The 20,033-nt window shown below is 34.9% G+C and overlaps 1 protein-coding gene across 1 annotated transcript; it reads left to right on the top strand.

Annotated features, from left to right (window-relative positions):
* The first annotated feature begins 1,686 nt into the window (after nt 1–1,686).
* Nucleotides 1,687–19,886, top strand: LOC135692125 (exocyst complex component 5). The gene is made up of 19 exons (XM_065210166.2): nt 1,687–1,844; nt 3,807–4,049; nt 5,123–5,317; nt 6,324–6,388; nt 6,611–6,639; nt 6,803–6,912; nt 8,122–8,166; nt 9,503–9,646; nt 12,301–12,380; nt 13,037–13,147; nt 13,570–13,668; nt 14,262–14,430; nt 14,692–14,800; nt 15,707–15,830; nt 16,947–17,033; nt 17,294–17,405; nt 17,978–18,134; nt 18,967–19,127; nt 19,730–19,886. The coding sequence occupies exons 1-19, from the start codon at nt 1,821–1,823 to the stop codon at nt 19,814–19,816; spliced, it is 2,151 nt and encodes a 716-aa protein (XP_065066238.1). The 5' UTR covers nt 1,687–1,820; the 3' UTR covers nt 19,817–19,886.
* The last annotated feature ends 147 nt before the right edge of the window (nt 19,887–20,033 follow it).

Raw genomic sequence — 20,033 nt, 5'->3', positions numbered from 1 at the left:
TTGTCGTGAAAAGGATCAGACTGAAATTCAAACTATTATGAAATACCAGGATAATATTTATTGGCATCATTCCGATACATCTTTATTTCAAACGCAACCATGAACATCAAAATCATTCGTTTATGTCAAAAAAACACCCTAACATAACGACGTTCAATTCCAAAAGCTCCTCAATATCTAAACGCTAATTCACATAAAATCGAGCAAGAAATTCAGCAAAAACGTTGTCGTTTATAAATGTGGTTAGTAAGTTAGTAACAATGGTTAGTAAGCACATATTCATACTAGCAGTATGGAAGCTAGAAGGTTCGAGGGCAGCCTCGTATTCAAATCAGCATCTACCCTCGACACGAAATTATTTTTCATAGTGCTTTTCCTGAATGATGTTTTTCATGAATCAGATCAAGTCAAAGAAACGGGTTCAGGTCAATTCATTCGTGGTAAATCAAACATTGAAACAACTGAAAACACGACTGTACGACCGAGTTTTGTGAGTTGTGTAAATCAACTGGTGCCATTTTTCATCTTCAGTGCTTATGCGAGTTCATTCATTGCCATATTTCATTGGTTTGATTAAAATATCCTCGAGTTCCTGATTTATATGATAAACTCAAACGACAGCCTGCTCATCAAAGAAAGTTTTCTTCGTTAATATTTGCTCTAATGAGTAACTGATTGTTTAGCCTCGGGCTTCTAGCTAATGAAATGACTTTTTTCGTAAAATCGTAGGCCTGCCCCCCTCCAAATGAAAGCCGAAATTTCCGCCACTGCTTGGTATCGGCAACCATGGCGACAAAATTTTGATTTTCCGACAAAATAACATCTTGGATCATGTCTAATTTTAAAGGAACTGCACATTTTGATCAAAAAAAAATTTTCTGACGGGACCCTTTCGAAATCTTTGCTGACCACGCCATAATTGAATAGCAAGAAGAACAACCCATTTATGATTTTTAATATTAAGATCGATATCTCATCTAAGACAATTGATGATACAAGAAGTCGACCAATTACACTCTTGACAAGCCGTACGTTCATTTCATGCATTTTATCTTGTTTTCGTCAGTGGGAAATACGTTTGAAAATAACTTTTATTCAGAAGAATCCGATGGAAATTTCGGCTAATATTTACGGAATTGAAACGATTCGCAAGCAGTTTTGATTTTGGACATATATTGTTTGATTGATTATCTAGAACTTACTAATGTTTCATCAGCTATGCTATGTTCAAGTTTTGTAAAAAGGGCACAGAGAGGTTATCGAGGTCCCTGGGTTAAAGAGGAAAAATGCACATCACCTGCGAGCGATGCGAGCAAAAAATTTGGCAATTAAGCCCCTTAAATTAGTTTAAAATTCCGATTTTTGGAGCAGGTTCGACACGATAAACGGTTGTCAATTATTCGTTGAAAGCCCGATTTTTCCGACGACATCGCTGATTGGGGGGCCATCAAACCCCCATAATTTCCGCCACTGAAACCAAGAGGGAGTATGTGCGTAGTTTGCCCTCACTTTTGTCAAAAATTGTCCATATAATTCTTCCAAAAATGTATAGAAATGCATTAGGTAGGGTTAGGGGGTTGGTCATAATGCATTAGGCAGGGCTCGTAGCCTCGTAGGATTAGGTCAAAACTGGCTACCCACCGACTCAGATATATCTCAAGTAGTTTTTCTCCGCGCGTATCTATCGTGCGCATCTGTCTCTGCGAAGGAATATGTGGATATGAGGCTGGAAAACAAGGAAGGTCTTTAGAGAAAGGCTGGCCTTTTGTGAATATTATTGATCAATACTATATAGCCTTTAGCGTTCGATATCATTCGAAATGTTTGCAGAAGATGATTTTGAAGTAAGTATGATGTCTTATATTTGCTATCATTATTAACTTAAAATCTACAGAAAAATTTCATGCTCTTCTCGTCAGAAAGGATAAAAAAAGTACCATTGGACATAGCATTTCTGTTCAAGGGAAAACTATAAATTCTGAAGCTTCAGTAAAGTTGCTTGGCGTAACTATAGATGACAAACTTAATTTTGACATTCACATATCCGAACTTTGTAAAAAGGCAGCAACCCAGCTAAATGTGCTCAAAATATTTCATTGGCTTTGATGAGAAAAAGGTATTGGTCCAAAAAGCTTTGTTTTCTCTCACTTTAACTACTGCCCTTTAGTGTAGTTGTTCTGCTCGGCTAGATCTATGGAGAAGATCGAAAAATACAGGAAAGAGACTTCTTTGCAAATCACAAAAATGCACAATGCATGTAAATCGGCAAAGGAACCTCTGTATTGAAATTTTCAAAACTGTAAAAAGGTTAAATCCTGAATTCATGCAAAATATTTTCGAACAAAGAGCCTCTGATCGATCCTCACGTCGTCCACAAGACTTGCAGCACTACAGGCCCAACCAAACAACTTTCGGTACAAACAGCCTCAGGTCCCTCGGACCACAATATTGGAATGGCTTACCACAGGAAATAAAATCTGCAGAAAATCTGATCCAATTCAGAAGATTAACTAAAAACTGGGACAGGGCAACCTGTACATGCAACATATGCAAAACTTAATGCTTTTATTATAAATTTGTATTAAAAAATTATTAAAAATTGTTAATTTAATTTGCATATTTTGTAAACAATCGAAATAGACAAGTGACAGTTGTGTCGCTTAAAATTTATATATATGTATTCGATTTAAAATAAGATTACAAAAAATACTTGTTTCTTCTTATTTTGTCGCTTGAGTGTTTTATGCCTTAGTTTTGAATGTCATTTTTTGCTTCGTCATCAGTCAAAGGTAGTCCTTTGCATTTTACACATCTACTGGACCCAACCTCCTTTAGAGAAATATAAGTCAAGTTTAATTTGCAAGCCAAGCTCAAGTTTGTGCATCCTAGAAAAGAAAACAAATGTCACTACCTGAAATAGTGCCAAGTTATTTTTATTTAAACCTCCAGTAATGGTAAGATTTTGCCTTGCATGGGGGGCCAGAGTGCAAAGTATTTTTTTTTGTGCGCGGGGAATTATTTTCTGTCGCTTATTTCTGGAACAAATCATGTTGCAAAATGACAAATTAAAAGCTGCCGGTTTTCATTTTTAAATAGCATTTTTAAGGCTCGAGATTAGTCTATGCATGGAATTCACACAAAATTCCATGTTCCAACTGCGCGGATTAATCTAAATTTGCAAAAATGCGCGGATGGGATTGGAGCAAAAATTATTGCGCTGGGAACGCGTTCCCCATGCATACCCAAGCTTTGTAGTCTGGTGTGGGGGATAAATCTCCCAAGCACATTGACTATCAGCAGCGGTTGCAGCTGCGCAGATCCTATTAAAATGATACCTTAAGCCGAAATGATTCATCCAGCTGTTTTTCTCTGAAATATATAACCAAAGGCTACATACTGTATTTTATGGTAATTTGTCTAGGCCGCACAAATTCGTGCCCAAAAAATAACAGAGTGGCCTCTATCCACCATGAATTTTTGCTGGTTTGTCCTGCCTGAGGGATTGGAATTCAATTTAGAATTTCATCATGGCATCACAAATAATATCAAGTAAAGGGCTCTTTTCTGACTTATACTGATTCTTCATAAGTATGAAAACATCTAAGTTAATATTCTTGTTTGTAAATTGTAAAGGTTTATCCAAAATGTTTGAAAAATATAACAATAGATTAATATGGGTATAGGTGAATATTTTCACCTATGCGTTATTTGAGAAAGTCTAAAATGCTATGCATACTACATAAAACTGTTATTTTCTGATGTCATTTGGGTGAAGTTTAAAAGATGTTTACCAAAATATTTCACAGGAGCCATATAACTCGGTCAACTTTGTGGAGAGAGTTGCAGCAAAAGTTCATGGAGGTGGCTCAAAAGGCGGATCAGATGCATTTGACCCAGTGAAGCTTAAAGAAAGTTTTGAAGACACAATACGGTCACTGCAGGGTTTAATGAAAGAAACAGAAGCTAAAATGTCATTTTTAGAAAAGGAATGCACCGAAGAAGAAACCAAACACAAGAAAAACTCAAAATCTGTTGAGAATCAGTTCAAGGTAATCAAAAGATTATTCAGATCAGTAGTAAAAGCTAGATTATTTGTATAACCAGTAATAAACTATTATCATAAAATGTCTTAATCATTTGCATTTTATATCTTAAAAAGACAACCTTTTTAAATCAATTCTAAAAGATAGGTTTTCCAAGGGAGAGATTCAAAGAGAAAGGCTCTTATCTTTAAATTGTTGCTTATTTCCTATACTGAATTCATGGGACCCTTTTGTTTTGCATTTCATGATGCCAAATGTGTATCTTAAATGCTGATTATGCTTTTTTTGACTTGATAGATATAATTTATTATTGTTTAAGCATGCTTAATCATATTGAACAACTTCTAATCAATGGTAATATTAAGAACATTTACCTGACATGTTCAATCAGGGGAGGAAATTTGGTCAAATATTGGAGGGGCAAGCCTATTGTTTTAATAAGATGATGTCACATTTCCCTATTGTTTCAGAACAAAAGACCACTGTCCTCAGAAGTATTGGCAGGCAACCACCTCCCTTACCTCTCTAGGTGTTTGCCACTGTATTCAGTAACTATAACCATACATTTTGAACTGCATTGAACTAGTATGAATAGTCTGAATATGATGTCTCTGGATAGTGTACTTAGAATTGAGGTTTTCGAGTTTTTTTGTAGAATAATTACTGTGTACCTTAGAAAGGGCTAAGTTTCTAAAAGGTATGCAGTTAGATTTGCAGCTTTGAAATCCAGCCATTTACAGAAAATAGTACTTTGTCTGAAGAGCTATCACTGCAAAAATTTCCTCTAATAGCAGTTTGATAAACCGCAAACAACAGTACTCTTATTACCAGATGAAACTGACATACATAATGTAAAGATTCAATATTAATCAGCAATGCTGGAAGAAGGGTGTCCAGATTCACAAAAGCCCTGCCTTACCAGCCTCAATTGCGGTATTCTTGCCATTAACGTAAATTCTTCCAGACTGTCATAGGATTGGAGACATTGGAGTATATGTATGCTGCTCAATGTCAAAGCTAGTTTTGGGGGTTTTACTTTAAAGAAAACTTTAATTTTGATGTCGATGTTGTATTTTTAGGACTCAATGCAGAGATTTTATGAACTGGATGACAGAATAAATTATGTAGCTACTAAAGTTGTACACCTTGGAGACCAGCTAGAGAATATAAGCACTCCAAGACAGAGAATAAAGGAAGCCCAGCAAGTGATGAAGTATTTTGAAGAATTTCATTCAGTGGAAACAATATCACCTATCTTTAATGACCCAAGTCAGGTACGTGCATATTAAACATCAAGTGCTATTTTGAATGTAGCACTCTTTCATCAAAAGAAGCACATATCCGTTCACAGTTGAATCCTATTAAGAGGTACTGGATAACTCTGACTTTCACCGAGTAAGACTGATTTTCAATTCCTGTTGGACTTTTAAAATCTTTTTCAAGTAAGACCATTTCCTTACCTCCCTTGAAACCATTCAGAGATACAGTAAATTCCCATTAAATAGTTTGAAAACGAAACAAAATGGTTTGAGATGGGGAATCTTTGAATTATCAGCAGATTTTCAAATGAAGGTATTGGGCAAGGGTAATCTTTATCAGTTTGACTTAGCGACTGTTTGAGTTATCAGGGGGTTACTGTACTACACAATAGGGTAATGGCTGTCTGAGCAAATTCATCCTTTGGCATATATATAGATTTATGTATTTGGAGTATGGTTGACACTATTACCTATTTGCTGGAATGCAACACACCAAAAAGATTCTGGCATTCTAGAAAAACAATTGCAACCTCATTAGCTGTGCAAGGAAAAATTAAAAATGAAATGTTTTTCATAGCCATGATTTGGGGGAAGGCATTGACAAATAGCCTATGGAAAAGTGTTCTAGTTGGATTTGTAGATAGTTAGAATTCAACTGTCCTTAGGGGCATAAACGTCTGTTAAAGACTGACAGTTAACAGAAATTTATATCCAAATGCAAACTGAATGGATGATGAATTTATGCTTGCCCTTAGTCATAATAAAAGGTTTTCATTCAGAGAAACGAAAGTGATAAATACTTCCTTATTATTAGCATATCCAAAAGCCTTTGATGCGTTTTATAAAGTTAAAGCTTCATATCAACATTGTGAGATAAGAGTAGCCCATGCATAAAACATGACCTGAAATCTTAGCTTAACTGTCCATGCCGTTTTGTTGGTCCAATGAAACGCTTTATTTCATATTTTTGTAGTTTTGCTTTTTCTTGCATTTTTTAAAAATATTGGCTTTTTTCGATTAGATTCACGAGGCTGCTGCAATCATCTGCCAGCTATTCATGGTCGCACAGGAGCTGCAAACAGAAAAGTAGGTTGATTTAAATTTTATTAATGGACTTTAGAAAATAATTCCTTGTTTTTTTATTTCAGCTATATATCAGTCCTAAAATATTTGCTTATGATTCAACTAAATTACTAATAGCTTTTCACATATTTGTAGATTGTAAATACAAAACCTAGCTTCCTGATAACCTATAGCTTTTGTCCTGGTATCATGTCACAGTAAAATCATCTTCTATTGCTTATTTAGGTTCTCAGAGGTGAAGTATCATATTGCAGGTATGTGCTTGAACGATTGTTTTATTATTTTGACCATTTTCGTCTAAATCATCAATGTTTTTTAATGTCTTGTCAATGAAACAAGATTAGGAATATTTTTCACTTAATACTCTTCCCTGTTGTTCTTGAAAATAAAATAACCTTGTCGTGGTTTCTATTCTAGAGAAGTACTATGCCATTGAAGGAGATTTGCTGAACAAATTTAAGAACGCATACAAAGATGGGGACATTGAGACTATGGCCAAATGTGCCAACACACTGCTGCCGTTTAAGGTACGTCAGTGGTACAGAACAGGTATTCAAATTGTATCTTACAGATATGTCAGGTAGATATTCGCTTTATAATACAGAATCGTCGCACAATATAAGCTGGAGTGTTGAAATTGATGAAAAATCAGAATAGTTCGATTGCCATTGTTGTCGATTTTCCGTAAACACTACCTAAGAGATTGATATGATCAAGATCGTTGGCCATCTTCTTTGCAACAACAACAATAATAATAATCATGCCAACAAAACCAATAGGAACAGCAACAACAACGCTAACTGCTGCAGCAAAAATACTGATAGTCTTCAGGTCATGAATGGAATGAATTACTAGAATAACAAAAATACTAATAACGCACTTTATCTGACGTGATATGTTAGAATATTTCACTCATTTGCGACGCCCTACACATTACTCACCGACTCTTTGTGCCTAAAGCTTCATCATTTTCTGTCTAATAAAATTTTAAATAATTGTAACGGTATTTATAATCTATACTGGCAAGTAAGTATAGACATTTTTTGTATCAATGTGTTTATGAATGAGCTATCTATCACCTTGGCTACTCATGCATCCAGAAAAGAATTTGCCTAATGCAAGTTGTGGGCCACCAGCTAGCGTATTTATTTTAATTTAGCTTATGTTTTGGTATGTTTACATTTTTGTCTAGATCTATCCGTGTAATGTTGATTACAATGTTTTAAGACATAAAAAGCAGTCGGCTAACTCAATATCATTTCACTAATTCACCATTGTTCTTGTTTGAAAATTCAAGGCTCGCTTATATCTGAAAAGTTGACAGGAACTTTACTAGTGTAGAAAGAGAACAGAACGGGAAATGAGTTCCCTATTGAGGCTCATATATTAACCCTGATCGCAGTTTTTCAAAGACGTTATACTGGATGTAAACTTTTGTTACATGACTGTTGGACATTTACTCTGTCTCATGTGATTAGATATCTTAAAAAGTTCTTTCTACGAATTTGTATCCAAAAAATTGTTGCCGCTTTTTTTTAATACACCATCTGCACTCCATAATACTCATTTTCGTAGAACTTCTTTTTCACATACATCGCAAGTTGTGGCCGAATATATGCCTGGAATATGCTAGTTCTGATGATTCATTGTTACTTTAGCTTTCCCGCTTTAAACTGTTTTTTTATCTAGTTTTTTAACTTTCTGTAGTTAATTTGTTTATCTGCTCTTGTTTGTAGAGATATCAACAATGCTATGAAGAGTTGATTGATTTGACGCTAGCGGTGAGAATTTTTCTTTTGCTCGCTGACTGGATATGGTTGTCAAATTGTTGTTATTATAAAGAAAAGGAAGTAAATTAATCCGATATCGAGGCAGACACCCTAATAACAGAGCTTGTGTTTTGTAGTTGAAGAAGTTGACGTTTCCAGCCTCTTCTGCAGATGAAAGCCAAAGAATTTTTGAGTGGCTTCTTATTTTGAAAAGTGGATAAAGTTTTTATCACGCAAAATTTCATTATGTAGCCCACTCAATCTGATGAATCAATCAATCTGATGATATTTCTAGAGCCAGAATGCTTGATATTTTTTATCTGGAATATTTGGAATGTGTTTGGATAGCCTTGAAGTAACACCAAAGCGCCATTCCCCAGGCTTTAAATATAGGGCCTATGGCCAACAGCAATTTGATTTGGCATTTTCTACTCTACGGGAATGCAGATTATGAGATGACTGATTGGGAGTCGTTGTGATCAGTCATGAAATGTCTTCAACTCTTGGGAGCTGTGGGTGTGGGTCTGTGATTTGCGTCATATGCTTCTCGTTCCAATTATAAAAGGATCTGTTTTCATGCGACTATATAAACTTTTTTATGTAAATCAATATTTGGATACATTATTTTTATTTACCATGGAGACCATTTTGAGCGGAGAAACATTTCTCAAAAACATTTTCTTTTCAATCACTTTTCCCGTAGGCATTTAAAATAAACTCTATGTTTCAAGTTTTGTTTCAGTTTATAGTTTACATTGGAGTATTTTAATTTGGGCAGGCTGCTTGTAAATTTGGCTACGTGCATTTTGAAATGAAATAGAATCAAAGAAGCTTTAAAAGCCTGTGTCGAGAAAGTGAAAACCAAATGAAACTTGAAAAGAAGGGGGGTCTGTAGTGCGAAGACTGCACAGTCGCTTGCCCTTTAAAAGGCTGTGTCAAAATGTAGAAAAAATTCTGAAGTCAGAATGAAAGTGCAATAAGGTTCCAAAGTGCACTGCGATTAAAATTTTAGCAGTAAACATTTTATTACTAATGGATTATATACGCTTTGAACAATAGTGTGAAATTCCCCTGAGAATGTGTTACTGGTTTTTGTCTGTTTGCTGCATGGTTGCTTATGTCATAGTTTAGCTTATATAGAACTATGTTGAAATATGTACCTTGTCTCTACATTTCAAAGTTTGGCTATACCTTATCATATATGCAGATGGCTCGATCTTTGGTGATCATTTGAGTTCAGGCCCAGACGATAAAATAGAATGTCGCTTCTGCTAGCAGCTATTGAAATGCATTGCTTGCTTCTAAGAAAAATATTGTTTCTCTGTAAGCCTTTAATAATTTTTTTCAGAACAACTTTTTGAAAGATGATGTGTTCGAGAACATCATACCTGCTTGCAAGACTCTTCAAGACATTATCATCAAAGTTTTTGAGAACAACGCTGAGATGATCATGAGCCAGTTTATCCAAACAGTCTTTGATAAAAAAGTACAGGTATGTCATCTCCCTGACCATTCAACTACGTGTCAGGGTTTTAATCCTGCCCTCGACTCCAAGGTTTCGTGTTGAGATTTCTTAGTTGTTAGCTTTGTGCTTCTTAGTAAAAGAAGTGATGTAAAGACGTTTGGCATTGGACTGTCTTTCTCATACCTTGGCTATTTCATAGATGCTGTCTTTGTTTCTACATCATAGCTATAACCGAACCATCTTTTAACTAATTGAGTTTCAAATTTCAGCCTTAATTCGCTTTCACGGCTTTAGACTTCTGTCATTTGATCATAACCTTTCAAACATTTGATCATAACGCTGCTTCGCAATGTTGTAGACAAGCGGTCGTGAGTTGTTAGATAGATGGTGATTTTGGGTAAGAGTAGGTTTATCCCAGTATAGCTATAGTCTTGATATAGAAGGGTGTCTTATTATGAGCTGTTGTCGCGGGATTTCTCATAGAATGTTATGCGAGGTATGAGTAATCTGTTAGAAGCAAATGCCAGGCTTATTTCTATCTTCAAACGAGGTTGTCTCGCAATTCTTTTTTGAGAACGAGATTGGGTCGTTTCTTAATATTTCCATGTCTCAGCAGCTCATTTGTAATTCTTTTTTAATTCTTGTAAATTGCAGAAGTGCGGTACTTTTGTAAACAAAGTAGGAAAATTGTTTTATTACAAATGTATCCATCAATAAAATTCGTAGCTTTGTGAGATATCTTGAATCTTGCGTTCAAAAGCTTTTACATTCAAGCTCCAGCTATTACGACAAAAAAGCCTTGGTAATTTCTATTTTATTTGGCGATTCAAAGCTTGATCCTTTTGTGTAACTTTCATGTGATTTCTTTGTTTTTGGCTGTACAAAGTAATCTTTTGTCTTTTTATGGTTTGTCGAACTTCCCGAACTCAAACCCCTTCTAAAATTATGTTACTGTTGCATATAGCTTGTGGTTTTTCCAAAGTACACCCAAAAGCTTCAGATTTGGATTTTCAAAACTTAATACATTAGTTCACTGGAATGTTCAGATATTTTGGTGCTTTACTTTTTATAAAACCAATTGATAAAGCAGTTCAGTTATATAGTCGTTTCGAAATTAGCGCTTCAGTGAATTAAACTTGGAATTTAATTCAAAGCCTTGTTGCCATAGTTTAAACCATTTACTTCTATTCTGTTACTATTTGATTTATGATACGGTCTGAGATTAAGAAAAGGGATTAATCTTTGAAAACCCATCATCAACATCAATCCTCTTGGTGTTCAATTTCTTTTAGCGGTTACCTAAGGTTGAAATGCAAGAACAGAAGTTAAAACTTATAAGCTTGTCTGCCCCCTTTTGCGGTAGCATTCGATAACCAAAATATTTCTAACATATCAATGCAGTTGTTGGTATGCAGGGGCGGCGCCAGCCAGACTTTGGGGGGCAAATAAAGCAAAGCAAAGCAAAGCAAAGCAAAGCAAAGCAAAGCAAAGCAAAGCAAAGCAAAGCAAAGCAAAGCAAAGCAAAGCAAAGCAAAGCAAAGCAAAGCAAAGCAAAGCAAAGCAAAGCAAAACAAAGCAAAACAAGTGACACAAGGAACGCAAATTTTATCTCAAGGGAACGCCCTTTACTAACTTTTGTTTTCGTAAAGGCAGTTTTATAATCATAGGATTATATCACAAGAGTACGTTGCCCTACCCCAACATTTTCTCAGCAAATGTGGACGAAATGCAAAATTGATCCTGCCGAGAACTGGGGGCACTATTGTCTATGTGGATTTAGGGTCACTCCTTTAGACACTTACTAGGGATGCAGAATTGCACCATCATATTTCGTCTCTAAGAAGATTTATGTTCAATACGTTATGGAAAGTTGACAACATGGTTGTCAAAAGGGTTGTGACATGGAATCTTATTTATGTTACCGGGAGGAAATGCCTAGAAATTCTAATTTCTGCAGTAATTTTTAAGGTTATTATGACAGCAAAATTAAGGCTTCAAAATTCCACAAAAATAACAGTCTGTGTAAAGTTACCTCCTTAACGTATCTTTGCTAGATGCATTCTAATCTAGTCCTATATGAAGTCTGTGAAAAAGGTATGAACAAAAAGTAATGATATCAATTGTTATCTGGTTTAAAATACATACGACACCCTATAGCATTAAGATATGTGAGTTAAGAAGTCATTAGCTTATCTTTTTACAACTATTTTTCTAGTTCTGTGAATTCCGATTACTACACTTCCTTATAGGAATTTTTCTTTGTTTGAACTAAGGGACTTTCAACTTCATTATTGGCTTCGTTAAGGCCAACGGCTTCGTATGTAAACTTGTTTATTCAAGCAAATGCTTCTGTTTCTTTCCAATTAACATAATTTTCTAAAAGTTCTGAAGTAATCTATCTGTACCAATTCTTTGAGCGCCTTTCTAATAGAAAGGAATTTGGAAACGTAGATGAAACGTATTTTAGTATGATTTTAAAGCTACTGTTTTGAAATTGAATCACAATTTTCATCAGTGCACAGACGTTTCGTTAAGTTTAAGCGGGAACATGGAATACTAGTATTTCTCTTTATGGCGGTATTGACATTCAAAATGGCTTTGTAAAAGCCAGCCATTATCAAGCTATAGTATATTTCAGAATGTTTGCTTTTTTCAAAGTTCTTTTTGATATCTCGTTATAGGGCTACGTTTACAAGCAACTGAGCAAAAAGGAGGAAGATATCGAGTTATACTTGCAGACATTTGCAAATTTGTACAAAAGGTGAGCTTCTGGTTGTTTTTATTATCATTATCATACCTTGTTATTGTACATTTATAAATGAATGATAAACTTCTTGAAAGGTCTTAAAACACCCCCTTAACATGATCCAAGATTTTGGCACTTTTAATCATTTTTTAAAACAATTGGGACACCAAAGTGGCAAAAACAGGTGGCTGATTTGGCCCACAGTTTGACAAATCTAGTGAGTTAGAAAATGCATGGTATTTGCACTAGGGTACGGCGTTCCTGTTCAACTTGTATTGTAATGACTTAATGACAGCATGATTCCCGATTAATCAGTCGTCTTCCTAGACTATAAAACTTTCTTTGTAACTTTTCATCATCATTTCATCATCTAGATATTTCATCAGAATATAATTTCTGTTTTTATCCATTGTGTTAACTAAATTGCTCAGAACTCTTTTAAAAGGAATAGCTAATGTAAACTTTCTTCAGTTTCATGAAAGGTCAATTGAATTTTAATTGCATGCGCGGTTCAATTTGAATTGTATACAATTGACTTTTCTTGTGATGTAACAAGACCAACATTTGCTTCCATTTGTTGCGCCATACCTTTTCTGGTAATACAGAATAATTGAAACAGAAAAATTGATTGAAAAAATGGAATTTATAAATGATGGAGTATTATTTGACAGGGCAAAAGACGTAACAAAAAAGCTGTCTGAGTTCAGACTTGGATCTGATTCAACATTCTTAGATCGTTTGAAGAAAAATGCCTTTTCAAAGTACATGTCGACATACATAAGGTATGTTTCTCATTACAATACTTTGCATTGTTTTCCTCAGTGTTCCGTGCACGTGAAATTTGCATTGCTGTTCTTCAAACTTCTTCTTCAAAGTTTCTCTTTTTAATCTAATTGCAACTGTTGTGTTTATATTGTTATTGAACAATTCTTTGCACGACACCTTCTAAACTTTTGATGGTCACATACCTTTACTTGAGATACAAATTTCCTACTTAAGTTAGTTGTGATCCTCACCTCATTTCTTGGATACCATGCTTTCTAAACACCGTTCGTACTTCCTTGATGTCTGCAAATATCGCCGTTTATTTGGAGATGATCCTGCACAAAGCCTTCTGAGATCTTGTGTTTCTTTTTCGGTATCGTGAAAACCTCAAACTCTGGATGATCGTACCAGAAAACTCACCGAAATACTTTTTCAACAGCGACGAAGTTAAGTTTCTAGATGCACGCTCCAGAGCTATATTGGATAAATTCTATGGATCGATTGGACACCAGAAAAAGGAAAAAACGGAAACGAAGAGGTATGTACGAAATTAATTTATAGAATTCAGAGGTGCGAAAAAGCATCAAAGGGGATCATTTTTGTTTCTGATCTTCAATTTTATTAGCTTCCTTTTAATCTTCCCTAATTGTCATTCTTTTGTTATGATATAAGTCATACTTTTCTATTAATAATTCATTCATCATTTTTTATGTATTATTTACCAAAAAAAGTCGAATATCATTTTCACAAAATTTCTCACTGCATCTCCATAAGCACAAAAATTTAAACAAATGAATTTAATTATTTCTATTTCATGAATTAAGTACGTTGTTGTGTTTCTCATCTCAAGAGATTGATACCTGATTCAGTAAATGGTCTATGCTGTTAATGATTCTTTTTATATTCATTATGTTTGATGTAATCAGTTAATATTCGAAGAACGCTCTATTTAAGGTGTTCGTAGCAGTCCATTTAATGTTGCATAAATGTTTTGTTAAAAACATATTTTTTATATTTTTTTATTTATAAGCTTCAAAAAATGAGCAGAATTTTATTTTAACTCTCTTTTCAACTTATGCCTCTTCATAGCATCTGAGTGCTTTTTATCTCATGACGTATTTATCGTTTCAGAATAATTCCGGAAGGGATAATGGCAGATATGCCTGCATCGCTGCAAGAATTACAGCGAAAAATACCGGGTCGCTCACAGCATGGACTGTTGAAAGAAAGTCTCCTGTCTCAGGATGTGGCCATAAACTTGCTGCAAGAAAACAAAATTTCAATTCGCAGATGTGAATTGGTAAAAAAATTCTTTCAAAAATCAAGGTGTTATTAAAAAAGGACGTAAATTTGCACTTAATCGGTTTTATAATTCGCAAACCTAAGGATACGTTTCTTTAAAATGGCTCTGTTTCAAATGCCATCGAGATTGCCTTGCTTGCATGTAACACAGTGATTGTTATTTTTTATACCTAAACCCATCCTATCTGCATGTAAATGAAAACTTTATCAAACGGGTTTCGAAAGTGAAATGCTAACTTCGTTTGATATTGTATTGCAGATTTCTAATCCATCTGAATTACCCAACAACATCAGCAAAATTTTCAAGATTCTTCTGAAATATCTCGGCGAGGATCACTTTGAGTATGCGATTGACATGACATTGCAAGGTATTCAAAAGGTTTTTCTTTCAGTATGAAATTTTACATGTGTCCGGGCGGCAAAATATACTTCTTATCAAATTATTACATGAATTCTAGATTCAAATAAATCTTTAAAAAACGTACTTGATGCTAGAAATTACACCTTGTATTCTGAATAGAGATAATTTCTGGTGGTATCAATATGGCCACTTCCAATACAATCACATTTACATAGATTTATTCGGATATCAAGTTTTAAATTGGATTAAAGTTATTCATATTTATAACGGCACTTTTACCTTGATTATTTTGGACACAAAATGCATGCATCTACATGTTTCAGAAATGATTCATTTTTTAGCCAAATCGTGAATTAGGCCAAATCAACCGAAGAACATTTTTCTGCAATTGCTAAACTGTAAATACATAAGACTAAATAATTTGTTATTATTAAAATATACACATAAATGATCGATTTTGTTGCAAGAGCTGCGTTTTAAGCTATCGACATTAAACGCAAAAGAACTGTTTGCAGGAACAATTTTTAATGACACCTCTCCATTCTGCTTGAAAGCTATCCTCCCCTGATTTCTGTCTAAACGGTCTTGCTCGATAAGATTGTTAGGGCGTTATCACTAATCGTAAAGGATAATTTCGATAATTGGTGCTTTAATCAGCCCTCGTCTTTGTAGAAACCTTTCTTGCGAATACATCTAACATCTTTCTTGCAAATAACATCTAAACACATTTTACTTTTGTCCATCTAAATCTATAATGGTAGAAGCTCTTGTAGTTGACCTGCAAGATTCAGGTCATCCGGCGAACGGCCTAATTATGGTGTCCTTTAATTTCAGTATAGCGAGTCATACAACGTATATCTAGGCAATGTTTTTATGAGAAATAGAATCATATCCGATTCACTTGTTTTTTTAGTTCTACCTGTTTCGGAACCAAAATCGCCACCTGACCTGCTGTTTCTGAAAGTGTTGCATGAGGCCAACACCATATTTCATCTAATGGAGAAGCATTTCACAGATTTTGTTCTGAGGCCTATTGGGTAAGATCCATTTTTTTAATTAGATGCTACATTCAAATTAAAGAAGGTCAAGGGAAGTTAAGAATCTTTTAGATATATGGTAGCAAGTAGTTTTAAAATTTATTCGGAAGCCAGGCAAGAAATGATGTGTTTCTGAAGCTACTCAATATATATTTTATGTCAATAGAGGAATGAAGTTTTAGCAACTGAGGAGCTTAGCGCGTCAATAGATAAGTAAATAATCTGAAAAATGAACCAATCTACTAATGAGAAGATCTTGAAAAGTATTTCTTGTGATGTTATATTTCTTTGCTCGACGCATAGTCTCTTTAATCACGTGTTGTAGTTTTTGAAGATAATAGTAGATTTTGTAAGAACAGGTCCTTGCTCTCTGTCAATGTAGTCCAACGGCAGCGCATATGGGACGTTTCCAGGAAATACTTCTTAAGAATTATTGTGGATGGTTAGGGCGATCTCTGATCATGGTTTCCAGATATCTTAGATCAATCAAACAACATGATGGAAATTGTGCAAAAGTTTCAGGTTAACCATTTCAGTTTTTGCTGAAGATTGGTTTTACCTTTGTAATACCTGTGACACATAACAAGGTTTCTGTTTTGACCAAATGAAAATAGCTGCATTTGATTCCAGTCACGTGAAGCTATAGCCTGCGTGCAAACTTTACTTTCCGTTGCGAAGGAGAGCCAGGACGAAACTTGTAACGGGCAGTATTGGCTCTCCTTCGCAACGGAAAGTAAAGTCTGCACGCAGGCTAATGAAGCTACAAAAGGCAGCAAAACCTCAAAACTAGATATCTAGTCCTCTCTTTTCCTTGATGTGTCATGATGCCTTTATATGTTGAAGTGTCTCATTTTGCCTGAGCAAATCTTTGCCTGCTGACGATAAAACCCCGGAACCTAATTTCAAGATATCTTAAACCATAAGAGATCGATTTCATGAAATAAAAATTGCTGTTTACAGGTCTGTCAAAAAGTGCTCGATCAGCATAGGCAGAGCTGTACACATTTTTGGTGTAAAGAACGAGAGGGTTCTAAGTTGCTAGTTTGAAATTTAATGCGATCATCAGGCAACTTATAATTAAATCAAAAATGTTAAAAAGTGATGTTTCCTTTTCAGATCTTCCCCAGTATACAGTGAGTGTGCCCAAAAGAAGAAGCTTTTAATCGAAAAACTGGAGAGTAAATTGGATCAAGGGACTGAAAAGTGAGCCATTCTCTTAAAACAACTGATCAATGCATTTATAAGTCAATTTCGATTGTTTCTAACGATTAAAGATATAATGTTTGCTAAGATAGATTTTTGCAAATTGTAGTGATCCTATCTGTTGCTCATTGTCTTTAGCTACTGCAATTTAGCCAAAGAACTATCTGATTTCGAATATAATTACTATGTTACGCTTTCAGCTTGATTTATTTTCGCGCATGATCCTTTGACTGTGAAGCAATTTTGCTTTATTTTGACAGAATTTTGCTTTGCATCGCTGGCTACACAAAACACGTATTGAACAGCGAGCAGAAGAAAACGGACTTCAAGAGTGACGAATCCGATGGTAATTTTATGGCGGGTCAGACAACGGTATCATCTGCATTAAATTTCTTCCTCCTGTCATTTATTGTCATATCTTTTACCACTCTCTAATGGTTATTCTATCTAGATGTAGAAATGTTTTCTGCGCAAAGGGCAGGATGATGAAACAGTTTCAAGAGAAAGTTATTGTTTATTTCAAAGTAGATTGAAAATTAAATATTTGTGTGATTTTAGTGAACAGAAATTGGTATATTTGAGTGTGTTTGGGATCTATTTTACATCTTAAAATTTATATTCTTCATACAAGTGAGGTGAAAAGATACATTTGTACCAAACATGGGGCGTAAACTGCGAGTTATAGGTGTGTTTAGCTTCGAAGCTTAGAGAATTTCCTGTTCAAGTATTTCATTGAAATATTTCATTGCTCTGTTGACAGCTGTGATAGATAAAGTGTCAGTTGAAATAGTATTTTTTAAATTATGAATTGCCATTGGCTGGAGTGCGGTGCATATACGCACAAGAACGCACAAGAATTCAGCAAATGCTTATTGAATAGATAATATATTAATTTTGTAAAATGATGATACCTTTCAAGTCGTATACAACTTAAATCGTTGCAGGCTTGCAAGAAAGTGTGCAGCTACCTCAAAGGTACCGTTCCTGGCATTAAAGATTCCCTTGACGGCAAGAACCGCGAAGTTGTTCTTACTGAGTTTGGGGTCAGATTCCATAGAGTGTTGCTTGATCACTTTAGCCAGTTTGTTTACACGAGTAGTGGTACGTACCTCAATTAAAAAATCAATAACTTTTTATTTTTCAGCAAAATAGTAACTGGCAATTTTGATTCAGATCTTACGTGTTCGAAACTTTAGCTGCTGACCAGACAGGGGTGTAGTGCTAGGAGGCTTAGGGGGGCTGAGCCCCTCTTGTTGATGCAGAAAATCGTCAAATTTCTACTTTTGCAGTTGTTCTTTGCAACGTTTTGTGCATGAACATCCCTTCTTATTTTAAAAGCACTACGCCACTCGTATCAGAATCTAGTTGCCAGCAACCAGAAGTCTTTTTTTGAGAGAAATACCTAATAGAAAAGGAATGTCATTGCCAGTGGGGGGAGCAAGATGCTTTTAATCCGAAAATAATCATCTATTTTTTGTCGTGAATTTATTATTCCAGAATTTTTGTTGTTTCCTATCAACATGAGATTAATCCACCCCTATTGACTTGATATAAATATGCAACTTACGTCTTTGAACTTAAAGAGGAGATTAAATTTGACCAGAATTCTGCTTATGCTGTTATCTGACGCTGACAGTTGATCGTGAGTCTTTAGTAGGAAGTTACATGTGGGATTACCATAGGAGATGTCTGATATTGAATATCTGCGATTGTCAATTGTATTTGAATGGAAAGATTTAAAGCAGGGCTTCCCATTCAAAATGCTGCAACAGAAATGGAGGATGTGAGAAGTTTTTGTACTTTTCATGACAATAATGTGTCTGAAAAAAGGATATAAGACTTATTTAGCCCTGTTATCAAATTTAATTTATGTCCCTCATTCGTAGCTGACATTGCATTTGTGTGCTTTTTTTTAAATAATCGATTTTTGCAGGTGCAATGACAGCCCTTTTTGACATCAACGAATATCGACATGTTGTAAAAGACTTCAAAATCCAACTTCTTGATCGCTTATTTGCCACTATGTATTCACTCATGGATCTCTGCATTGTTCGTCCTGAAAACCTCAAAGATGTTTGCACAAATGAACAGTTTGTAAGTTCGGCTGATTAAACTCTTTTCTAAGGCTCTGATCGATGCCTCTAAATTATCACTTTTTCACGTTTTTGTCTTCGCTGTGATGGTTAAACCAGAAAATATAGTAACAAGCATTTTCAATGATAGTCATTCGAACATGTCTAAATTTTACTGTGTTCCCTTCCTCGAATCGATCAAAAAACTTTGCTTTTGGTGTGCCTGTCAGAAGACGGCAGTGGAAATGAAAAGTCTGTTGCTGGAAAATTTCTTCGCTGATGGAAATACCTTTTTCCCGTTAAGCTGCAATAAACAAACTATTGATGCATCCTCACTCTTGCCCATTTTACAAGAAATTTTGATAAAATGTTGATGGGTTTGGCAAAGGTAATATTCTGTACTACAATCTTAAACATCCGCCATTGTTGTAGCCAATTTAAATGGTTTTTTATGAACCTCTAAAAGTTTTATGAAAAGTTTAAATGCATTACAGAGCTACTTTTACTTTCTAGATATCATCATTGTATTTTCTTTTCGCTACCTAACTTCTTTTTGGAACTCTTAGCTATTTTGTGTTCTCTGTGTGCTCGAAAATTTCTCAGTGTCTTTATTTTTTTATCCAGGCTGGTCTTGACAAAGCTATTCTACAACAATTCATACAGCTGCGTGCCGACTACAAAAGTGCAAAATTAGCCAAAAGTTTCATATGATTTTCAGAACAATTCATTTGTAAATAAAATTATTATGAATTAAAATAGTATGCCAATGTTTTTCATACAAGATTTGTTGCTTCGTTAGAGGTCAACTGCCCCTGTTTAAAAACCAGCTCATTGTTTCAAGCAGAGTTCCTGCAGGTTGGTTGCGTTTGAACTGTGAGGTTTGAGAAAGTCATAGTCGGATTAGAACCACTGGCAATCATTTCTGACA

The sequence above is a fragment of the Rhopilema esculentum genome, chromosome 10 (genome assembly GCF_057945365.1).
Source record: "Rhopilema esculentum isolate cy_ngs chromosome 10, ASM5794536v1, whole genome shotgun sequence".
Taxonomy (NCBI): domain Eukaryota; kingdom Metazoa; phylum Cnidaria; class Scyphozoa; order Rhizostomeae; family Rhizostomatidae; genus Rhopilema; species Rhopilema esculentum.
Note: the sequence above shows the minus strand (reverse complement) of the source record. Positions and strands in the feature narration are given on the sequence as shown.

What these genes read in the sequence shown, in the direction of transcription:
- LOC135692125 (XM_065210166.2), top strand. Translation starts at nt 1,821, where the DNA reads ATGTTTGCAGAAGATGATTTTGAA. An exon ending in TCTTTGATAAAAAAGTACAG is followed by an intron (nt 9,647 to 12,300) that starts GTATGTCATCTC and finishes ATCTCGTTATAG; the next exon opens with GGCTACGTTTACAAGCAACT. An exon ending in TTGGATCAAGGGACTGAAAA is followed by an intron (nt 17,034 to 17,293) that starts GTGAGCCATTCT and finishes TTATTTTGACAG; the next exon opens with AATTTTGCTTTGCATCGCTG.